We start from the raw sequence: 24,691 nt of genomic DNA, 5'->3' as shown, positions 1-24,691 counted from the left end.
GAGTGGTTTCCTTCTTTCGCTTCTGTAGCCAGCAATGAAAGAAATGACACAGCTTTTCCCAGACTCTGCTGCTGCGTGCCAGCGCTTGTTTTTTTTTCCTTTTCAGAGCATCTTCGCTTTTACACACAAACTTTCTTAGAGCTGCTCATTTTCTCTGTCTCGTCCTTTCTGCAATTTGAGGTTTAAATGCACGAGTTCCTGCACCGCCTCGCCCATGGTAGGCGCACAGGCCTGCTTTCAGAGGACCCTGCGTTGACATCTATTTAACGGTAACCACCTGCAACATTAAACCAAGTCTTCCCCATAAAAAAACGTAATGATTAACATGATGAGGCCAAAATAAGCCCAGTTATGCCTCCACGACTCGGCTAATACATGTGTTTACACATGCACATGTGTCTCCTGCTGGTTGATATTGAAGTGCACATGTTTGCTGTGTTAATCATCTCTCTCACACACACACACACACACACACACACACACACACACACACACACACACACACACACACACACACACACACACACACACGAACAATTTTGCAGTTAATGATCTTCAGTCTGAAGCTAATCGTTCCAGTTTTTGATAAAGGGACTGTTGTTCAGCGCAGTCAGGTGATAGCTGAGTGATGACAACCTGTGACTAGCATGTGGGGGGATTTCCGTCGTTTTCCAGGGCACAGCAGTGGGCACTGTGCCACTGTATAAACACACACATACACACACCTCGAGGCTGTGAAGTCACCACTTGAATCTAAATATAAAAGGGTGTGTCTGACCTGTGTGTGTGCGTGCGTGTGTGTGTTTCAGCTCACAGAGAGGCTATTCTTCTCTGACTCCTCAGTGCTTGGAGTGACCTCACCCTGTCTGGACATCCCACAGCAGTACACACACACACACACACACTGCAGACATGTGGGTCAGACTGGAGTGAAGCTGAGCTGTGAAACAGCTGAGAGGAGGCGTATAGATACATACAAAGTGAGGGGAAAACCCTTTATCGAGCAGGGTGTGACAGATGAGAGATGTTTTGGCCTTTGTGTGCAGAGTGTGTCTCTGGAGCTGTTTCACTTTGTTTTGGTTGTTTTTCTACTGTTTGGCACATGCATGATGGCACGCTGGATCATTTCAAACAATTATACATGAGTAAAAGTTATTCAGCTGCGGGTCTTCTTCTAGACCTTGTCAAAGTGGTGACAAACCGTCACCCTCGAATGAGAGGAAATTGGTTCTGATGTTCAGGAACAAAACAGAAACCACCAAGGTTTCTGTTTTTAAACAAACAAACAAACAAACAAACAATAACACCTTCTGTCCAGTTTCTATGAGGGAGAAACTGTCCAAAGAAATCAAAACGGGGACCACACTATAAATGTGTTATTCTGCAAGAAATTAGGACATTTTAACATTGAAGTCTATGGTGCCTCAAGTGGCCACTTGAGGAACTGCATTTTACAGTTTCGTTTTCCTCCCTCCTCATAGCTCATCGTTTGCTACAGCTTCTGTGAAGGACTGAGAGTCAGTCTCAGACAAAATGAGAGCGCCGCTTCAAAGAAAGAAGTGCAGCATCAATGTCAAAGCCAAATTTGTCATTTAAGTTGACATTTGATTAGAGATTATCAAGCCAGCGCCTTGTATCTCCAGGAATGTTGCCTGAGTTTGCCTTCGTGAACTCTCGATTAACGCGGATCCTGAAGCCGACGTCTTCGTGCTGTAAATTTTTGCTACCGATCGTCGGTCAACCTTTGTGGAAAGTTGGCTCTCTGGCAGGATGACGTGAAGCACCTAGAACGAAAAGGATGTCAAGAAACGAGTTCTGGGTAATGACTTCAGCCTCCCACACATCTGCCTGCTCTGTGCGTCATAAACTCTCTTAATACCGCTCTCTAATTATGCCCCACAAACCCACGTGCTGGGGTTTAGTATGTAAAACCCACAGGTGTGCGTGGCAGATTACAGCACGCCGCCCTCAGGTCGTCTCCTCCCTCCCCTGTTCCTTTTCCTCCTGCTTCCTTTTGCTCATCCAGCCTCTTCTTCCTACCTTCCTCATACCTCCTGTCCTCCCTTACTCCTTCTCTATCTACATAGCCTATTCTCTTTTTAAGTTTCTTCCTTATTAATTATCCTGCTGTTATCTGTGTATTTTTCCTTCTTTTTCTTTCATCTTTTTGTCTGAGTTCCCATCATCCCATTTCTGTATACTCCTACATCCTACATCCGGCTCTCATTTCCCTTCTTCCACATTTCTTTTTTCTCCAGTCCTTCTCCCTTATTCCTTCATTTATTCCTCATTTTTTCCTTAATCTTTCTCCTTTCCACCCAAACCTTTCTTCTTCCTTCTACCGTTACCTTTGATTACATCCTCCTTAATTCCTTATTCCACTTCCAACACACATCCTTCTTTTAGTCCTTTCTCTATTCTCTTGTAAGTCCCCTTCCTCTGTTTTTTTTCCTTGTTTTTGTTTCCTCTCTTCTTCATCATGTTTGGTTCTGATCTTAATCATCTTTTCTTCCTGCCCTGTTTTTCACTCCTGCTCTTTAGCCTTCATAAGTTTCCCTCCTTTTGTTGTTCTGTCCTGCATCTTCTTTACTTTGTGTTTTTCTACCATTCCCCCTAAGCTATTCCTTCAGGTTTTTCCCATTCATTCCCATCTTTCTATTGCGCTTCCTCTCTTCTTCTTCTCTGTTTTCCATCTCCCTTTCCTTTGATACTTCTTTATAACCCTCTTTAAACATTAACCTCATTAGATCTCCTTCTTCTTTTGTTTTTCATGTAGTTGATTTTTTCCCTCTTCATCTCCTTTCTGTTTGCTCTTCATCCACCCCTTCCCTCCATCCACCTCCTTTCAGTTATTCTCTTTCTATCTATACATCTCACTTTATTCCTCCTTAGTTCCCCTTCTGTTTTATTTCATCTGTCTACACTATTTCACCCTCTTGTATATCTCCCCCCTCATCTTCATCTCTCTTCCTGTTTATATTTCTTCAGGCACTTACCTTTTGGCTTATTAAAAAAAATCCTTTTCCCTTCCCTTTTTCAGCGCATGCTGCCTTGCTTTCTCTAAAAATCTTGTCTTCTTCTTCATCATATTCCCATCCTACGTTTCCCCCTTCCCCATTACATTCCTCCGCTCCTCTTTCATCCATGGGAAAATGACAGATTACTCCTGAAGCTTAACGGCACACTGATAGTTTTAGCAGAGCCAAGCGTCGACCAGAGTGTGTTTTAATCTTCCACCAGCACTGTTTATTTCATTAGAGTCCAGCATTTATTACATTGCTGGATAATTAGGGGTCATATTATTGCTGTGTATTTGAGTTCCTAAACCATGCGTGTTGTGCTTTGGACTCTGTGTGTGTGTGTGTGTGTGTGTGTGTGTGTGTGTGTGTGTGTGTGTGTATAACAGTGATCCTCATTGTAAGCAACATTAAACATCCCAGCACTGCAGCCATTTCTGCCCCTGGTTTGTTTTCATAATGAAAAACTCATTAGAAACAAGTGAACATAAGTACTGTGTCACATGGGTTCAACACAGCCTGGCGGCCTTTTTGCATACGTGTGTCTGTGTGCGTGCATGTGTGTGTTCTGTATTTTACAGTAATGTGTGTGTGGAAGTGGCTTCAGTAGACACAGTTCAGTGTGATGTACATTACATTTCACTGCTCCCTGTGAAAATGTTTGGTGTTCTCACCTCTGTGTAGGGGTCAAAGGTAAACTTCAGCTTCAAAATGATGTCCTGAAGCTGTTATTGTGGTTTTAGCCGCTTATTAATTAATTGTGCTCTTTATTTTTTTGTTTACAGTGGTGCTTTGCTGTGGCATAAACTCTATAAACTATTTATGTTTCATAATCAGCTTTTTATTAGCACGGTTCAAGCGTAACACACTTGAGTTTTTAACAGCCCAGGGCTCAGATGTTTTTAAAATGTTAGACTAGGTAAGAGTCAGTCTGTACCTGAAGTCTGGATTAGTTTTTCACTGTAAATAATCCAGATCAAAATCCTGTCTTCCTTTCATTTAATGATATTTATCCCTGTCTGTCAGGGATGCTCAACATGCTTTTAATGAGAACAGTTTAACATTCATCCTACAGCTTCCCTGTGCCTTACTTTCCTGTAACCCTAGTTTTATAGGGTTAGGCTAGTATAAATGATCTAACCCAGTTTCACTAACCATCCGTCTTTAGCTGTCAGTGGTGCCACAGGGTTTGTTTGCTTTTTGGGGACTGAAGAAAAGTTTCAGTGGTTATAGGTCGGGAGGTAGAGTACGTCATCTGTTGATCACAAGGTTGGTGGCTCCATCTTTGGCTTCTCTAGTCTGCGTGCCAAAGTATCCTAGTGCAAGATACTGAAGTCCAAGTTCTTGCATCCATCAGAGTGTAAATGTGCGTGAATAGAAAAAAATGCTTCCGTGAATGTGTTTGAATGGCTAATTGAGACATGTTGTGTAAAGTGCTTTGAGTGCTCACGCTGAGTAGAAACGTGATGTATAAGAACCAGTCAGTTTATCATTTGCCCTTCCTTTGGTCTTTCTGTGAGGAGTTTGCATGTTCTCCCCGTGTTTGCGTGGGTTTCCCCGGGTACTCCGGCTTCCTCCCACAGTCCAAAGACATGCACTTTGTGGGGAAAGGTTAATTGAAAAATCTAAATTGCCCATAGGTGTGAATGCGGGAGCGCAAATGGTTGTCTGTCCCTGTGTGTTGGCCCTGTGACAGACTGGCGACCTGTCCAGGGTGTACCCCGCCACTCGCCCTATGACAGCTGGGATAGGCTCCTGCACCCCCCGCCACCCTGAGAAGGATAAGTGGAATGGATGGATTTATTGAAACGTACATGGAAATACAGGTAACAAGGCACAAGCAGAGTTTGTAGATTTCTATCCAGTTTGAAAGTCATTATTAATAAGTCAATAATACCTTTGTTCTTCAACACAGCCCAGACTCTCTTAGGCAGCGTTCTTGTAACTTTAAGTAGTCTTCAACAATAGTTCTCCAGGTTTCTTAAAGGACAGTCAAACCTTTTCTTTGGATGTTAGCAACGTTTAGATCAGTGGTTCTCAAACTTTTCACAATGAGTACCACCTCATAAAATATGGCTCTTGAAGTACCACACTTATGACCCACCCAACTCCCCGTTGCTGGCCGCAAAGGATTACCGCTCACTCGCAGAAGAAGCGGATCGGATTCTCCTGGCTACCAGGAGTTTCGGCATCCAGGCGATAGTTCCCGACTTACTGATGGCATCTCCCGCACCCCCACCGATTCTCCTGGGGGCCTCTGACTCATCGATGGTGGCTAGGATCTCAGCACGGTGACAACTTAACAGCGCCGTGCTGCCTTTGCAGTTTCAAGGCCCAGGGAAACGAGCCCGCAAGCACTCCGTAGTGGCCACGACAGCTGGCGATAAGCAAAGGCTGCTCTTCATAGAGGACTCAAAGCTCTTGTGTAGTCTTTGCATACCTCCACAATGGTATATTATTTAATCTTTAAAAAATGGAGACTTCCTGCACACCACCAGAGAGAGTTCAAGTACCACTAGTGGTACACCTACCACAGTTTGAAAATTACTGCTTTAGATGATCCCAAACAGCTTCAGTAATGTTGAGGTCCTGGCTCTGGGGAGGATAATGTTTCACAGTGTTTTTCTTTCCAGTTATGTTTCTTTAATGCACTGGCAGTGTGTTTGGCAACTAATCAGATAGTTTCAGCATGGTATTACAGGATGGGTCACAATCTGTTGATGTTTTTGTGACAGGCTGCTAATAATAAAATGCCTAAAGATACAGTTTAAAATTGGTTTCCTGTGAAGTTAACTGTTATGTGCAGAATTAAACAGGTTCATCTCTTGAGTTAGGTGCCCTTTGTTATCCTTGAATGATTAATAGTTAAATAATAAGTCATAAAATTATTCCTGGTCAGGTACAAGGAAAGGACTGAAAGTGAGTGAAAAAAAGGCAGCCAATGCCAAAAGGCTTGAGCACTGTTGCTTGAGACCAAGTCCTTGGAAGCAAATACAAAACAGTAAGGAGTGTCTTAAGACATTTTCACAGTATAATTTGACAGCCAACCTGGAAAACCCTATATAACACTTACCTGAAAAAATGATGACTTAAGAGAGTAACACCTCAATCTGCCGACCTGACCCCACCCTCATCACCATTGATGTTACTGTTTTAGGTCCTTCCACAACAACTGTTAATAGATGCTCCAGCAGGGTTTTCCAGAGAGGTGTTTTTTGTCATCTGTTTGCTATAATTAGGGATGTTGATAGAAAACAGTTTTCTGGCATTGCTCCTCTCAGGTATGATAAATGGACACAGGCCAATGCATATTAGAAAGACCTGATGACTTACCCTAAGTCACTAAGTCATCATTCTTAAATTGGACTCTTAAAATAGTTTTAAAACAGCACAGAAACAGAGTGCTACCAAAACCCAAAGTTGTGATAAAAGTGTCCCTTTCAAATGTGACTAACTGCTTAAAGTTTTTCATGTTTGGATGAAAATATTTAACCTTTGAAGTCGATGACAGCATCAGACCCAGGAGAGCTCGGCAGAAAGAATGAGTTAATATGTGAAAGATCTCACTTTATGTTTGAGTTGGCTCGCAGGGCCGAGTCCCCCGCTGCGTGTCTGTAAAATCCTGAAACCGTGAAATCAGACCTGTGTTTCCATGACACGCATTCCTTTGATTTTTTTTTTTCCTGAAGCAGTAAAAGCAAAAAAGTGAATGAATGAATGATTAATAAAAGAAGGGGCAGGTCTGCTCTCCGTTTCCACCCTGGAATATATTCCTTTACGTTTGCCCCAGAGACATCTTTAAAGAGCATTTATTCTGGGTTAATAGTGGAATTCACCTGGGGTTGATAACTGAAAGTGATGGATAATAAAACCAGCTTCTAGCTGCCTGGTGACCTCTGACAAAGCCAAAGGAGAAAAAGGATTTCAGTCACTATTTGAGGGTTGTGAAATTTGGGGGTGGGGGGCGGCCCGGGATGTATGTATCTAATGATTATTATTAGATACATACCAACAGCATTTTATCACTTATCTCTGAAACAAAGTTTTGTGTTCCCAGATTACCCAGTATCAGTGTCTTTAGTTTAAACACATTTAAATTAAGACAGTGGTTTGTGAACAGAAATCTGTTGCCACCCTCACTTGTGCTTATTGGTTTGTTTGTTGCTGTTTTTTTGCAAAAAGGTACATTTTTGAAACTGTTTTAGCTCGAGAGGCAGTGAGAGAAAAAAATGCATGACAGTGCCAACATACTTATAAAAGATGACAAAGTGTTTGAGTTGACCGATTAACACACAACCCAAAACTTGACGACCTCGCCTGTGCGTCACCTGTAACAATGGTTTTTGACACCTCAGCATATGTCAATAAAGATGTGGTTTAATGACCTTTAGAATAGTTTCCAAGGGTTTTCCAAGTGTAGCTGCATAGGCAGAGACCACCCTCACTAACTTCTGAGGCACACCCAGTCATTTTGTTGTATAAGCAGGACTAAAATATGACAAACCAGATTGGCCAACAAGTTATCCGGTTGAGAAAATGCAAGATGAGATAAGCGTTCGAACTTTCAAAATAAAGCTTGTCCACTGATTCTGTTCTGGCGCGTTGGATTGTACATGATGGTTGGTCACTAAAAGACTTCCTCCCCCTCTAATGCAGCGGTTTCTGTGAGGCATGCAGGTGTGGATGCAGACAGTCAGCTGAAAAATACGACGTAATCATTAGAGTGCGTTCACACCTGCACCACTTTCTGTTTAAAACGAACTCAGGTTTGTTTTACTCCTTGCTGTGGTTTGTGTGTGGAGATCGGACAACGGCGACTGCACGGACTCTGTCAAGTTTCGAATCTAAACTCTAAGGCGGTTCGTTTATAGAGAGAACATGGTCCAGCCTCGACTAAACTACCAGGTGTACGTCGCAGGTCTGAGCAGAGTAGCAGGTATGCGTTGCATCGGGGATGCCACAGAGTACTGCAGACCTGGAGAGTACACACACTGCAGCAGTAAACCATATAATCAACCAATGACTTCCTGCATTTTCTTTGTTCACAGCTAGCCAATAAGCAGACATTCTCATGTGGTTTGTAGTACGGATGTCATGAGACGCGATCAAGTACTTTGTGATGGAAAAGTTCTGACAACTTGATGGTTTGATACTTTTTGATGTTTGAAGAGAATTTACAGTAATGTTTCTGATGATCGAGGAAACAACTGTTTTATTGATGCTATCAGGCTGCAGCATTTTTAAGTGTAGGTAAACAGCGTGCATTTTCCATCCTGCTTTTCCAATGAGCTACTGTCACTGATGACACACTACCTATGTGGAAGTGTTAGTACTACTGAAACGAGGTGCCAGCAAGCGTTATAGTGCATTTGCAGTGACATGCATATTTGTTCTTTGGATGCATGAGCATGTTGTTCCAGTACTTCTCTAAATGTGGGAATAAAACCGCAGCAAAATAAATGACAAAAAAAGATCCGTCCTGATTTTTCTGTCATTGTTGGCCTGACTGTCTTCCTGCCGGTGGTCCGCTCAGTAAGCAGGTCATTTGCCCCGTCCGTCTGTGTGTTCCTGTCTTTTATTTCTTTCATGCTTTTTGTGTGTGTGTGTGTGTGTGTGTGTGTGTGTGTGTGTGTGTGTGTGAGATTTATGGCTGAACTGAAACCTCTCACCACACTGCACCGCACAATCGTCAATGTCTCACTTCTCTGCAGCCTAAAAAACACCCTGAGACATCCCAGCAATGCATTAACGGCACAGCCTTCACCACTGTGTGACCCGCAGTCACCTCTGTGCCAAACACACACACAGAGTCTATTACAGGGGAATGTGATGGGTTTCTGTGGGATGTTTGGTTCGGGCTGTTTTTGGAGATGCTGTTTAGGGTGAAGTTGCCAGGGGGACAAAGACAGTTTAACAAAAAATGTCTTCAAAATGGGCTTTAAAGGAGTCGTTCTGGCAGCGCTGATGTGTCTTTGAGTGACTTTTTTTATTATTAGAATGATTTCTTTTTTTCTTGAATGTCCTTCTGTTTGCCTTCTAAGTGTCCTCTTTCATCTCAACCAAATCGTGTCTTTGTCTGCAGATCGAGGACGGAGGGAAGGCTGCCCACTGCAAGAAGCTGAAAGTTGGTGATGAACTCATTAACATAAACGGATCCCCCCTCTACGGCAGCAGACAAGAAGCCCTGATTCTCATTAAGGGATCCTACAGGATACTGAAGCTCACAGTCAGGAGGTAAACGCTGTGAGAACTACACAGATCCACGAGAGGTTCATGCTAGGGTTAGCAGACAGAGCTGTGGGTGGAGATGTCATTTGACAAAATCAGAAGCTACGGATACCTCTCACACAGACTCGGATTCGGCGCTGCTGCAGAAGCAGCTATACCAGCATTCGTGAGAGTTCATTTATTTATTTAGTTCATTTATTTAAATAAAAGTTTGCAACGGTGAGAGGAACTGAACAAGAACAAGCTGAGATAATATTATAATGTGTAATTACCTCTAACAAAGAACCTCGGCGAACGGGCTCACGAATGAGGTTATCACTGCAACATCGTCCAACAAAGTCCCCCTGCAGTTTTGGTAAAGATAATGACTTTGCTGTGATTCTTGGCTGTATTTACATGTGAGATTGTGCTGAGAGAGAAAGTCAGAAGAAACAGAAAGGCTCTTACTTTGTTCTGAGAGCGAGGGCTTCATGTGTTTGCAGCTGCTGAGCAGTGGGAAACCAACGAGTGCAGGAGATCGGTTACAGAGCAGCACTGTCAATTTTTTTTACCCGGTGCTCCTTTTCTGGGGAAGAAAGCTCGAAAGGGGAAGGAAAAGGCACCAGTTGGCAACAAGGAGGTGACCTGAAGGGTCATTACTGAGTAAGGTTTGTCAAAATAAATCAAGACTCAGATACTAATTGATTTAACTAGTTTATGTCAACATCATTAAAGTACTGAACAGTTACCACAACTCTTAACCTGGTCAGTGCATATTTTTGAAGTCAGTACACTTCACCTTTAAGGTAAAGACCCTACAATATTAGAGAGAAACCCCCAACAGTCAGACTGTCCCCTATGAGCAGCACTTGGAGACGGTGGGAAGGAAAAACTCCCTTTTAAAAGGAAGAAAGCTGTGGCTGAAGCAGGCTCAGGGAGGAGTTGCCAAATGTTGTGACTGGTTAACTATTATCAGTTACCCGATAGCCACATTATAGTATCGTTAAGATAGTGTGCTTCGGCTGCGGTTAATTTACAAAGGGTCATTACAGCAGGTACCACATGTTTCATTTGGCTCGTTTTATACTGCGTGTCCTTCCTGATACAACCCGGAACCTCTAACCCCCTGGTTTGTGTCTTCTCGGAAAATGGTTTTGAGTATTGAGTATTTTCCTGGTTATCAGTATCATGTTTGAAATTCCTACCTCTCACCTGTCAGTGGAGCCAGAATCCAGGAAAAGGTCACCAACATGTAGCCACACATCTGAAAGCATATTGATTTGTTCTCCTGATATTTAGATTGTAGTATTGATATTTTAACCTTGTACAATGCACATTCACGTGCTTTGCAGACTGCTGTGTGCATGCTGTAACAGTGTACTATCACCAGGGGGCAGTGTCAAAGGAGTAATGCGGTTCACGCTTATGATATTGCCGGGCCTTTAGTTTGGTCTCTGCAGCAGGGGCTAATGTTCTTCGTCTTAGAAATGAGATGATGTGAAACTCGAGCTTAAAAACATTTAATACGTCCTCTTCAGCCACTGTCATTGCCCTTCGAGGCCCTTCTTTGTGTTCGTTTTTGTTTTTCGGCTTCTTTTTCTTCACGGTGAACAAAGTTGTCGCTTCCTTTCTCTTTTATTTTTCAGCCATTCAGCATTCGGCCTATTCACAGCATCATTCCCGTCAGCCTCTCTGCTTTTATTTTGAGGCATGTCAAGCTCCCAAGCTGAGATTGCAGATTTCAAAAAATAATAATAGTTTAAAAAAAACAACCATAATAGTTAAATAAACGGCACTCGTACATAAACTTCATCAACAAGTAATTTCGTGGCTTCACAGTGAACGTTGGCTCATTCGTCTTCTTTGACTTGTTGACCCCTAATATTGTGTTTAGTTTGATTCTCAGCATTGGGAAGGAAGGTGAGGGAGGAAGTCGCCGTCCTTTTCCCCGGTTCATCGGCACCTAAAAGGCGCGTTCTCACACTTAAGATGTTTTTCACGGGAAGTCACCTTTGACTTTCAGGGTGTCTGAAAGGAAACCGATGAGCAGTGAGGGCGGAGTATAGGTGACTCTGCTTGTGTGTGCGTTTGTTGACATCTACACCAGCAGTTGTATATCCTTAGTGCTTTATTTAAAAGTCATAATTGCCGTTATTCAAAAACTCACAGGACTGTGCACACATCCAGAAGATTGTAACTGACACTTGCTCTGACTTGGACTTTTGCATTCACTTCATGGTTGTAACTCTGACGTCAACTCTCTTTAAGCACCGTTTATGGTCCTTTCCAGAAAGAGCAATCTTGCTCTATAGCAGATAAATTTCTGTTTATCATTTAGGTACTTTGCAACTAGCGTGCTTGTCAGAGCTTCCTGCTAAAAACAGCTACGCATTGTTTCTCCTCAGAACTTTAATGTTTGATTCATGGGATGTTTGAGGTTGTGTGTAGTCTAAGGCGCAGGCTCCAGCGCAGCTCTGGACCCTACACTGTAGCTTGACATGCACCTTCACAGAAGTGTAACTGCAAGTTGAAGTGGTGCACACTCCTCAGCAGCTTGAAAGGTCTGTTTAGGAGTAATATGCAGTGTAAACACGCTGTATTGATTAACACAAGGATGCACCTTATTGAGACATAGTAAAAGGGTAGAAATTTGTGCACAAAAACACACAGACACACAAAGGGCAAAAAAACATCATTTGTGTTTTGGCTTTGGAGCTGGAGCTAATGACGGGAACAGTTTCAGCCCGTCAACTGAACTCCAGTTGGCATCTTAATGTGGATTAAAAAAGTGCTGGGGGAAAAGAGCAGCAGATCTGAGCTCTGGCATTTAAATTGTCAGGAGCTGGACTCAGCCGATTGCTGCTTTGATTGAACTGTGAACTTCAGCTATTTATCAAGTTCTTTTACAGTGAGTTCAGATATGAAATCTAATTGAATTTGCGTGTCAGGTTTTTGTTATCACTGACGTTTTGACAGTTTTGAATATCAGTATAATAAATCGACGCAATGACAGGAATTTTAACTGTAATTACATTTGAATTGTAATTATTTCTAACAAAAATAGTTTTAATCTGTTCATTCTGAAAACACACCAGGGATCAGCGTGCTCGCAACTGTTTTTAGATGCTTGCTTTTGTGCTTGTGCTGCACAGCCATCTGTCTTTCTCAAGAACCAACAGTAGTCCGCAATCACGCCCGGATCAAAATCTCCCTGATATCAGTTCTCCATCACTTTTCTATCTTACATCAAATCTGTCCTGCCTGCTAACATCTTCAAGATTTGGTGGAAAAACACTTGAGGTAAGTGCGTCTTCAGTGTCATTCTGGCACTCCTGAGCTGATATGTTTTCATTGTGTTATCCACAAGCTCAGCATAATTCTCTGCTCTGCGATTGCCAACAAAATTCGGGATAACCTGTGTTAATGCTTCCCATTGCTGCTGATTCAGGACCAACCTTACCTATACTTGGCGTCACTTTCCTTGAGACCAGACTTATTTCTTGAATGCTGAAGGGCGTCGCTGTTTCTGTCCAGCCATCCTAAGTTGTCCAACAGTTGGCATGTCATAACTGGGGGAAAAAATAAAACAAACCAAAAAACAGGTAATGAAAATGAGTTCGCAAGTGATGTCAGCAAGTAAAATTTGTTAAAGTACAGTTGACTCCCAGCAGCAAAATACTGGTTGATCAGTGTAATAAAGTGTTTCAACAATGGGCGCTCTGTTACGGGGTCGTTCGGGGAGGCCGTACCTGTTTCTATAACAAGCAATTAGTTCAGAGCACACAGAATGAGTAACTGGAGTTGAGTTAATGGCTGGCCTGATACTCTAAAATATTTTGACAGATTAGTAATAGTCATACTACCATTTGTATTGGTAAATGTCATTAAGAATACGTTCATTTGAAACCTTTTTAACTTTAATACTTCTGACCCATGTGAGGACACGTCACAGTCTTATCAGCGATTTGATTTGGGGATATTTATTCTGGTACTTTTGTTGGCTTGATTGACTCTGAGCCTACTTTGAATAACCCTTTTTTCTCTCTACCGATGTGAGTAGTCTCTCTCATATTTCAGGCCTGCTTTTACAACAAAATGATCGGGTGTGAATTAGTGGTTAGTGAGAGTGGTCCCTGCCTATGCAGCTATCCTTGGAAAACCCTTGGAAACTGTTCAAATAGTCATCAAAGCACATCTTTATTGATATACTGAGGGTTCAGAACTCGTCTTTAAGAGTACAGGGGAGCTCATCTTTATAGGGGAAAGGGTTAAGGGCTATTTGTATAGACTTAAACCTATATGTTTCATCTTAAATTGCTGCTCAGACCAATTAAGCAGCTAATAATATCAACCAGAGCTCTGAGAATTGCATTAAAACAACAAAAATCGGACGTTTTGCCAAATAAATGAAGAAACGAGCTGCATGTTTTTCCATAACATCTTAAAAAGTTTTAAATTTAAGCTGTAAATATCCAGAAAGTCTGAAGCTGCTAACTTGGCAGTACATCTACAGCATATCTATGTAACCGATCAGACTGTTAGTGTTGAGTGTTTAGCATATGTGTGGACACATGTCGGCTCTCACACAGCTTTGGGAAAGCCCCAGCAGTCAGACATGCAACACATACCAGACACCAGCACCCACTGTGGGTTTCACTGGGAGAGTTCTCATCGCCAGTTGCATTCCTAAAGACATTTCTGTCTGTCCACTGGTCAATCTGTCAGCCTGAGCCTGCTGAATATGATGTACAGTGTAGTACGCATGTGGGTGTAAATACTGTTGTGTGCATGCCTAACAGAATTAATCCGCCTGCTGCAGAAACGGGAGCAGAAAACCCCGAGGTGCTGGACGGCTGGTCTGGTTTCAAGGCCAGAACAAGGCGCATTGCTGCCAAACAGCTGTCTGAAGCTGTCCAAGGAGACAAAGCAGTAGTTGTAACACCACTAATATCTTGGATTTACATCTTAAGTAAGTTAGGTAGTATGGAAAAATCAACGCCAGTGTGAGAGAAAAGTTGATAAAAACAACAAAGCGTATGGAAACAGGGAAAGCTTTTTCTTTTCTCTCCCTGCAAAAAAAGAAACTATTATATATAAACATGTGTTAGATTTCAGCCTTCATCCACTAAGTTGCAACAGTAAATGTACACTTGGAAAATTTGCACATGAAGATGTCATTAAACTGAACAAAACCTATGAAGTAATCCTTCTATCTAAAGCTCAGATCCTACTCTTATTTGTTATGAAATTTGCATGAACAGTATGTCTGCAAGCTCAGTGTGGATTGTGAGTGAGACTGGACAGATCGGTCTAGTCTGGTGACAGAAAGAGATCTGAGCCTGAAAGCAAGCATTTCATCTACGTTCCCACCCTTGATTTATCATTGAAAGACTGAGATTGCAGATAAAAGTTGTGGCAATGAGAACTTAGAGGCAGGATGTGGAGATTGGCCATTTGGTAGGGGCTCAGAGTCAAGCTTGTATTCCTCCACATCGAAAGGAGCCCGTTGGGGGTGATTCACGCATCTGACTAGGGTGCTTCATGGGTGAGGTGTTTCAGGTCATTATCTCTTGGCTGATTTGGGGAAACACCTTGGCCTCCCGTCAGAAGGGCTGGAGATTAATCTTGGCATCTGTTGGACTGTTGCATGTTGGACCTGGATAAACGCAGGAAGATGAAAGGATAATGTTTACAGTGTGGGTGACGGCATAATATGCAGCAATTGGCAGGTGGAGGAAATGATCTTCCTCTAAAAGCGGTCTGTGCTCAGAATGCACATGATTTTTGCTGTTACAATGGTCACCATGCCTGAGGAAGCAATTATAGTCAGAAAAGCTCACCGTTTTATATCTGAGAGATAGACTATACATTAGTGAAGAATGGCAAATTAAACCAAAGTGCATGGAGTCTTTAAGAAGGATTTCTCTGCAAATTATGTACAGCAGCTAAAAGAAAAAAAAGTTCCACCTAAACTTATGTCCACCTCTGTTTTTGTATGAGTTAGAATTATAAATCGTCGTTAACAATGGCGATCCTCCACTGCAGTTGTATCATGCAGTCTGCACCCTCTATTAGAGCTGGTCTCCTAATTGGTGGGAACACTTTTATGTCCCAGAACAGCTGAAACTGTGGCCAAGAAATAGGGAGCCTTTGGTTAGAAAATGGATGAATTAACTAACTGAATGAACTTTAATTAAAGTTAACGTTAAAGATTTCCCCCTCACCTCTTCTCTGACTGTTTGGAGCTCAGGTGGTTAAAAATGTGGGCGCATCTCATCTTAAAACTCATAAAACAGCATAGCCTTGTAAAGATGACATTCAGTATTATAACCTCCTTCAATCTGTGCAAGCTCCTCTGTATGAATCAGCATTTCTGTGCCATTAGCCTGCGTGTTTCTCTGTCTGTGCCCATAAAGAGGTATTATTTGTTTTTTTGGCTGGAGTGCTCTTATTTTGGTCGCCCACACATAAATTAAACCCCCTGTGATTGACACGTTACTGACACTAATGACCAATCACAGCCTCTGTATTAGGTGGGACTGTGTTGCACTTTGACCCTGACGCTGTGCCAGTCACGTCACCCGCCTGCCAGTCTGGTTTTAGTCATTACTGTACAGGAACAAGGAACCCTCTGAAAGTACTGCACACACACACATACTGGCTGGCCAGGGATGATGAAATGCTCACATTTGCACACTTGGCTCTGCTTGTATAATTTTAACAGTGGAAAAGGGCCCTTAGTCAAAAGCCAAAACTCATTACCACCTCTTTTAGTAACACATAGGGGCTGTTGGTGCAGAGATGTAAATGGATGGACGTTCGTGTTCCTTACTACATCTTTAGTGGGAATGTGTAAAAAGCGTGACATGCTGTGGTTTGGTGGGACAGATATTTTTGGCTTGGACTCGGTGATGCCAAAAAGTGGCTAGCTGAACAGAAAGTCCCTCTTTTGCCATTAGTTTCAGATCAGACTAATTTAGTAGCATTACAGTGTTTGTATGAATACTTGAAACTGCAAAATGTGGAAGATTAGTTCACAGTTCATAAGTTTACAGTTTCAGTTAACTCAACACCCATTTTTTTGTGTGCTTTCATGAGCAGAACAGCAGTGTTTTCCTGCACATAGATGTTGCTTCGGCTGGTCACCAAGGTATATAAAGGCCTACCATTTATTTATTTATTTTTTTGTGTGGCACATTTGGCATTTTAGCATCTTTTTATCCATTGGTGCCTCTGGTGGTGCAGTGGTTTGCACAATTATTGGTTTATTCTAGCTGGAGACACAAATCCACTTTGGGGTTGCGTCAGGAAAGTCATTCGGTATAAAAGCATGCCAAATGAAACATGCCGAGCTGCTAGCTGTGGTGACCCCTTGTAGCAAGGGAGCAACCGCAAGTAGCTTATAACATGTTTTTATCCACCCGAGTTACAGGTAGTGCAAACGCATGGACGTAGCCACTGCAACGTTACATAATGACTTTTGGACACATTTTGAATCCTCCATGTTAGTGTTTTGGTCACAACATGTTAGTTTTTAGAAGCTAGAATTTACTATATTTGGATAAGAAGCTATTGTGCTAATCCTGTGGTTAGCTAGCTTGCTTATGTCCCAGTTACACAGACCTCGAGACTTGCTGGCAACTACTTGGTAACTACTGGTCATTTTGGAAAAAATAAGTACTGCTAATGGTTGTAAGTAGCGGCTCACTCCTTGGCGGCCGCTTGTCGGGGCCTGGGGCCTGGGGCTCGCTCGGGCCCCTTTGGAGGTGGGGTGCCCCCGGCCTCTCGGCCTAGGGCTCGGTCACTCAGGCGCAGCTGGGGGCCGGCGGAGCTCACGGGCGCGTCACTGCAACTCCCCCTGACTTCTGCTCCGCGGCTGCTGGGCGAGCCCTCATCTGGGACTCTCCTCAGCTCTTACTGGGACAGTGGCGCGGCTGCCCCTCTGTTGGTCTTCCATGGTCTCTTGTGTTCTGGGGGCCTCTGGATGTCTGGAGTTTTGATCTCCTCCATACCCGCTTCACACCCTGGAGGACGGGGCTATGGCCCCCCCACACTCCCTAGCAGATCATTACATGGAGAAACCTTTGGAATGCAAGCATGCTGATCCACACAGGTATGCACACATGGGTATTCACAGACGCGGACTAAAGCTTTCTTGGCTGCTGCCTCAAAGCACACTGTGCGCTGTCTATCTTGCGTGCTGCACAATATCGTTTATTACTTAGTAAATACTGATATCTATGACTAGCTAGGTGCTTTGTTTTCTCTATTATTATGTTGCTCTTTGTTGTTTGCTGTCTCCTCTGTTTGTTTGTTTGTTTGTTTGTTTGTTTGTTTGTTTGTTTTTTCTCCATACAGGTGACCCAGGAGTTTTTTTTTTTTTTTTTTGTCTCTCTTCCCCCCCCCTTCTCACCGTCTCTTCTCCCCTTTGGTTTTCTTTCTTTCTCTCCCCCTCTCTCTCTCATTCATTCCCCCTGTCCTATTTATTAAAAAAAAAAAAAAAAAAAAAAAAAAAGACAAAGGATGAACTGAAGCTCTGCCATCACGTAATGTCGCATACTGCTGTTTCTGATGTCATTTAGAAAAAAAAAAAAAAGTAGCTGCTGTAGCCCCATTCACATGGGCCTAGAGATCAGTCAGTTGCAAAGAGGTATACGAACTGTATGTGTCGTTTGCATTGAAAACGACACGTTGTAAAAATGAGCAGTACTTATAAGAAGCTGTACAGGCTGAGAATGACAGCTGAATAGTTTCTGAAGTTTGTGTCTTTTCCTCCATACAAAAAAAGATGAGGGCCTCATCAAGCACAGGAAATGTTTCAGGTTAAAAAAGCCACAGCCCTATCAGCGCTTTACAAGCTCATAGTCTGACAAGGCCTGAACAGCGCCCTCTTCTGGAAGCTTGTGCCCGTTTTGTCTTTTTGCTTGGCAACCTAAAGGGAATCTTTCAACCAATCATCTTGTTTTGTAAAAATTTGGCAAGACTACGTTTAATTTACATTTCATTTCTTTTTTTCCCCACCAAACTAAAGCACTGCTATGTTTTTACATCTGTATGCACATGTGTATGTGTTTAATAAAGGTGCGAAATTATCCTGCACACTCGTTCTGTTATTCTAAGCTCCATTAAAGCTCAAATGGTCTAAACGGCCTTACATGGGGAGTAATATTGTGGATTATTATGTGCTCAACACGTTTGCCTGTGGAAACATCAGGAAGTCACTCACCGGGGGTCCCCTGTACAGTAGTGGCCTCTGAATAAATGGTCTTTTCAGCCGATGGGGCCTGTGGGGAAAATGTACACACTGTGGATTTAATTATGAGATGTAAATTCAGTGGAAGGAAATGTGGAGTTGGCGAGGAGAGATGATGATTTTGATAATAGTACTTTTGTGCAACTTTTTTTTGCACTACTTCTTTTTTTCTTTTTTGCTAAACTCTGCTTGGAAAGCTTTGAAATAGAGGCTTGTGTATGATTTACAAAAGGGCGTATTGTGTCTGACAGCTTTCCATTGCATTTACAGTAAGGACTTCACTCTCGTGCCTGTCGGCTGCTACAAAGATGTTGCATTTAGTCTGTTTTCTATCTGTTTCTCGCCATTCTTAGCACCATTGTTTATTCTTTAAATAAAACACATTCAGATCAGACTTACTACATTGTCCTGTTGCTGAAAGAGGAGCAGGCCAAAGGAAGGCCCACAGGCTAAATCTGGCAAACCGCAGGATTTTACTGGCCTGCCCAGCAGTTCAGTGGAGGGTAAGAAAAGGGGAGTGTGTTTGGGTCCATTTTAGCTTTTATTTTCAGGAGTGATGCTTTATGGCTCCTTTAACAAGCCAGCTGAGGGTGAAAGAGACCCACACTATTGTTAACTGCTGCTGTATTTTCTCTTAATTAAGACAACCACTGTCTTAAAAATGCTTCTTTTAACAGAAAAGCAAAAAAACATAAATTTGAACATCATTTTATGAAGGACAGAGCAGTAAAGAGCATTTTTGTCCTTAATTACCCCAAAACAGCCGCAGAATTGGCCACACTTTATAATAAAAATCACACTAGCATACATGAAGACATGCTTATGTAGATATGATCATTTGCTACATATTATATAGGGGAGTTCTTCATGTGAATTCGATATGACTGACATATACTTCTTTTGATATGTCAAAGGAGGGAAATGCCAGTGTAAATAACAACGCTAGCTATCCATATGGAAACAGTTTGCTTTATAATCTATTTTACATAAATGTGAAAATAATTTTCAAAGTGAGCTCCATGTTGTAATGAGCGATTTGGATCATAAACTCACTAGAAACATTTTTACAGAGATTATAAATCAAGAATGAAGCCAGTAATTTTCCCAGACTTCCGTACAACCTGAAGTCTCTGTGCAGCTAGGGGAGTCGCCCCCTGCTGGCCATTCAAAAGAATCCATGTTTAAAGCACATCTGCATTGGCTCCACTATGTCTGTCTTTTATGAACAGTCTGTAAATACCACCTGTTCCACCTTCCACTGTGGAAATTACCTGCGCCTCTGTACACCTGTCTTACTGGACTTTGATGGCTTTCAGTAGACATTTTGAAGCTCTTTTCTAACTCATAAATATGTTTTGCATAAAAGGTTAGCTTCATACATCTATAGGAACATCATTTCCTCTGCTGCGTTGCTGTATCTCTTAAAAAATGAAATGAACATCTCATTCACACATTTTCCTACATAAATGAAACATAAGAGCCTTTTTTAAGCGTCTGTGTTCTCTGATAAGAATAGTTTTCAGTTTCTACGCTTGCCAGCCCTCTGCCCTCCTTTTCAAAGTGTTGTCGCCTCGGAGTATTTTTGTCTCTTTACATATTTTGGGGTGTTTTTAAGCGAGTGATGATTTTTCCAATATATTTCTGGAAGTGAAGTTTGGGGATGTTTTGTTGGCCCGACCTGGAAATGTCTCTTCTATAGTACTTCCTGTTTTCAGAGACCTTTTGTTAATTTCAGCTGCAGTGTGTGTGTGTGTGAGTGTGTTTTGGCTTTCCTCAGTGGTGGGCAGCCACGGAGCATGCAGGAGGACATTCTTCAACTTTTGGATCATTATTTCCTGTTCTTCCCAGAGTTTCCCGTCCCTGCTTCCTGTCCAGCTAATGTGTTAGCAAGATTTGTGTGTTTACTTGTGTGAAAAGCAGCGTCTTTAATGGGAAGCGGACAAAGATCAAACAGTTTATTTACAGCGACTGATGGAATAGGAAGCTCCTCTGTACATGCAGGTGTACATGCGCCTATGTTTATATTACATTTGCCAGCCATGATAACAATTACATGAACCCGGAAGAAGCATTTAAAATGTTAGTTTTATTCGACCATTTTGATGTGTGCAACTGTAAATGGAAGCACCAAATCTTTAGAACTTCAGTACCAAAAAACCCGTTTAGGGGGCGCCAGTGAACTACACATAGCATGAATCTTAACTGGTGCGAAACAGAAGCGATCAGTATTTATAGAGTCAAACTGCTTGACTTTCTTTGTTGCATCTCACTTAAGCTATTTTGAGTGATTCCTGTACGAAGAATATGTATCTGTGTGAATTTAAGAGGAAAAATCATTTAATAAATGTGCAGCAGTAACAAAGTATTTTGGTAAAAAAATGTGAGTTTACAGATAAAATGTACTGTGTCTTCAAAGTCTGGATAAACCAGTGTCACAACGTAAAAATGTCTGCCTGGTCTAAAAAGTGAGCCTGCATTCTTTTTCATGCCCAGCAGGGGGCGACTTCTCTGGTTGCAAAAAGATGGGGAACGTTCATTAATAGAGTCTAAAAGCACAATTATCCAAAGTATACTCGATGACTAATGAATGGTACATGACTAGTTGTTACCCAGTGAACACGCTGTGTCTTCAGTTACACGTAAACCTCTCATTCCACGTCAGGGTTAACAACCAAGCTGGTGAAGGCAAAATTTGGTGTTTTTTGCTTTTAAAACACTTTAATTTAGATTCTGCTGCTCAGCGGGTGGCTCAGCTCATCCCATATAGCCTCCCCCACTTACTCTGCAGACAGCTTTGCAACCACCTCCCCCTCAGACCCGCCTTTCATACAGTTGATGGCTTATCTGTGCTGTGCTCCGGTCTTACTGCTGCTTTCCACGTACAGGTTTCCCTTTATCAAGCGAAATATGGGAGGTCTCAGTATCGAGACATAGAGCTCTTTTTCTCTATGATTTTGTAATAATGAAGAAGACTAATATGCACTGTAGAGCAAAAAGAGCCAAAGAAGTAAAGCCTCGGTTTGGGTTCAGGTCTGTAATTTGGCAGCTTCGGTTGGGTCTGGGTGCTCTGGTTTCCTCCCACAGTCCAAACATGAATGTTAGTTTAATTTAATTAGAAAGCCATTGGTGTGGATGCAGGCATGAGTCTGTCTGTCTCTGTGTTAACCTACCTTTTGCTCAGTCTCTCCGCACAGATCAAGGTTATCTCGCTCTGTCATACCCAATTTCATTTTTATATACGTCTCTATAAATACTCTGTCATACTCTGTCAGCAATCTGGTAAATGTCTAAAACTCATAGAGATGAGACGACAGAACAACAGGAAATACCCACCGACTCAGCGAGGCAAAGGCTGGAGTTACGTGGCAGAAGGAGAATACGTAAGGAAATTAAAATGATAATTACAAGAGAGCCTGACATCACGTTTGATGATTTTGACAGCGTAAACACGACTTTATGACAAAGCCCTTTCATCTCGACTCACCCTTTCATCTGCGCTTCACATTAGTCAAACATTTGTTTTTAACCGAAGGCCGCAGTGGGGAGGAGGGAGAGGAGATGAAAGAATGGAAACAGGGAAAGTGGCTGGGGGAGAAAAGAATCCAGGGTTTGTGGGACTTCTCCGGTATTTAGGTGAAAGAAAATGCTGACATGTTTTGACATGATTCCTGACTCAGATAGGAACGTGAGAAAAGATGACATGTAGCAAAGCTGCAAGATTTAGGCCATTAATTTAACACGAAATTAACTAGTAGTTAAATCAGGTCATATGAGCTTAGTTTGTGTGCATTGTCCCTGACAAATAAATGGATGGATGAATTAACGGGGTGGCTGTCAGGAGGGAGAGCAGCGCATCTACTGATCGGAAGGTTGGTGGTTTGATCCCTGGCTCCAGTCTGCATGCCAAATTGAGCAAGACCACAGATGCATTGGGCATTAAACCAGATGCTAGGTGTGAATGTTAGCTAGAAGGTAAGTAAATAACTTACTCTTCTAGAAGAAAGTGCTTGTTTGAATGGGTGTGAATAGCAGGTTGTAGAGAGTAGAAAAGCACTAAGTCCATATGTATATCAGTCTATTTACCATTTACAAATAGACAGGTAGATCTGTCAATAGACACATAGTTGATGCATGGATCAATGGAAAGATGAAGGGATCAATTGATTGATATGGATATAAATAGGTAGATGAATGGATGAATAGATGTTAGCTGGATCGGTTAGACTGATGGTGGATGGACTGATAAGTAGGTAGGTGATGATATATGATAAGTGGGTTGATATAAATTAATAGATAGAAATATGGATCAATAGATCTAGATGGATTGATTGATTGATGGGCTGTAGGGCTGCCACGATTAGTCGACTAGCCACGATTACGTCCACTATCAAAATCGTCGACGACTGATTTAATAGTCGACGCGTCGTTTGAAGCTTTGTAAGATCACAAAAGACGCAGGAATAAGTAGCAGGATTTAAGAGTGTAATAACGGACTGAAGCAGAAGATGGCAGCACTGCATGTACAAGGATGCCAGCTGCCGTTAAACCCCGAAGAAGATGTAGCTCTGTCCCAGAATTCATAGCACAGCCCAGCTCAGTTTACATAAATGGCGGCATCTAGTTAGTTTTAATATTACTCTTATTATTCTTTCTGGGTCACAAAATAAACGTTTAACATATTTTCAGAGAATGTAGCTGTGTAAACCTCAAATATCTGCTCAGTTTATCAAGACACCACATATTTTGAAAAGCGCTCCGACGTTTTCGGAGACATCTGTTACCCACCAGCCGGGGGCAAGGCTCACTAGAGCTCCCGGCTAATCGTTTTCAAACCCACCGCCGTCTTTCGCTACTCAGGTTAAACATATATATAAGTCACTTAGATAACTTAAAAATGATATTGTTTGGCATTTTTTAGTATTTTATTTGTTCCTGAGTAAATCGGTTTTGCTGAGTTTAAAGTTATAGTTTTTACACAGCTGAATAAACGTCAAGCAGACAGCTTATATAATATTATATAATATACAAAATATATAGTCCGCTGTCCCGTTATATTTTAGATAGCAAGGAGTTTATTAAACTTCATCTAAACAATCTGCAGATTTCATTAAAATTTAATAAACTATCATCTTGTCTTTATTTTTAGTTAGCACAGACCTTAAACACTTAAAGCTGTAAGCTAATGATAGTTATATAAGAGCAGATGCTGCTGGTGCAAAAAGCTGTACGTTTTACCTCCAATGGATGATCATCTGATTAGTCGACTAATCGCAAAAATAACCGGTGACTAGTCGACTATCAAAATAATCGTTTGTGGCAGCCCTAATGGGCTGGTAGATAGGTTGAGGTCCGTAGATTATGAATGGTTGTAAATGTATGTGAATAGGTTGATGACAGCTAGATAGGTCGATGGATAGATTACTAAATATCTCTAACTGTGCATAGAAGTGGTAGAGTGTGCCGAGCCTTTAATTATATTGTTTTATTTTATTATTTGACTAAGCCTCTCCACAGCCGCACTGCACATCAGTTCATTCACATCTATGAGAAGATAATGGCTTCAATAAGTGCTTGTTAATTTGAACCAACTGAAACCAGGTTGCCATCTGCTGGCTCCACTGTGGTTGTATTATACGTAGTGTCTCTTATTTTCTTTAATAATCATTTTTTACGTCAACGGTTCACAAACAGAGGTCAAGTTTGTTTCTTACTGAATCCGTTGTCATATCAGTGGTGTACTTTCATGTACATCAGAAATGCTCACATGGGAAATGAGTGAATTATCAAATTTAGGTTTAGAAACTAACTCGTGCAGAAAATGAGACACAAAATTGTTGCAGATTAAACTATATCCCGATTTGGAATAAAAACTCCAGGAAATGCATCATTTTTAAACATTAAAAGTTTGCAAGATGATGAGGAGCAGAGGATATGTGAGGCACAAAGTGCTTGGTGATACTCCAACCTCAGAAAATTAATGGAAAATGTAATAGAGAAAAATTAATAAAGTAGATGTGGTGAAACTTTCTACCTAACTGGTAAAAATAAATAAAAACTAGAAACTTTACAAAAATAGAGAAATGAAACAACGTTTTTGTGTTTAACTAACAACAATAAAATAAAAGTACAGAAGAATTTTAGTCTTTGCTGGTTTCAGTTTTGTTATCACAGCGTGCCTCCACTGTGAATCAACCTTTCCCAATATGCCTGTACT

At 41.7% G+C, this 24,691-nt stretch overlaps 1 protein-coding gene across 1 annotated transcript in view; it reads left to right on the top strand.

Moving 5' to 3' along the window:
- Positions 1–24,691, top strand: part of shroom4 (shroom family member 4) — a 99,598-nt gene that overhangs the window by 27,735 nt on the left and 47,172 nt on the right. Inside the window, exon 2 of the mRNA XM_082519507.1 lies at positions 9,100–9,251. Within this exon, the coding sequence (XP_082375633.1) occupies positions 9,100–9,251 (152 nt within the window). The remainder of the gene's footprint in view (positions 1–9,099; positions 9,252–24,691) is intronic.

The sequence above is a fragment of the Aulonocara stuartgranti genome, assembly GCF_965226115.1.
Source record: "Aulonocara stuartgranti genome assembly, chromosome: 3".
In the NCBI taxonomy this organism is placed as follows: domain Eukaryota; kingdom Metazoa; phylum Chordata; class Actinopteri; order Cichliformes; family Cichlidae; genus Aulonocara; species Aulonocara stuartgranti.
Note: the sequence above shows the minus strand (reverse complement) of the source record. Positions and strands in the feature narration are given on the sequence as shown.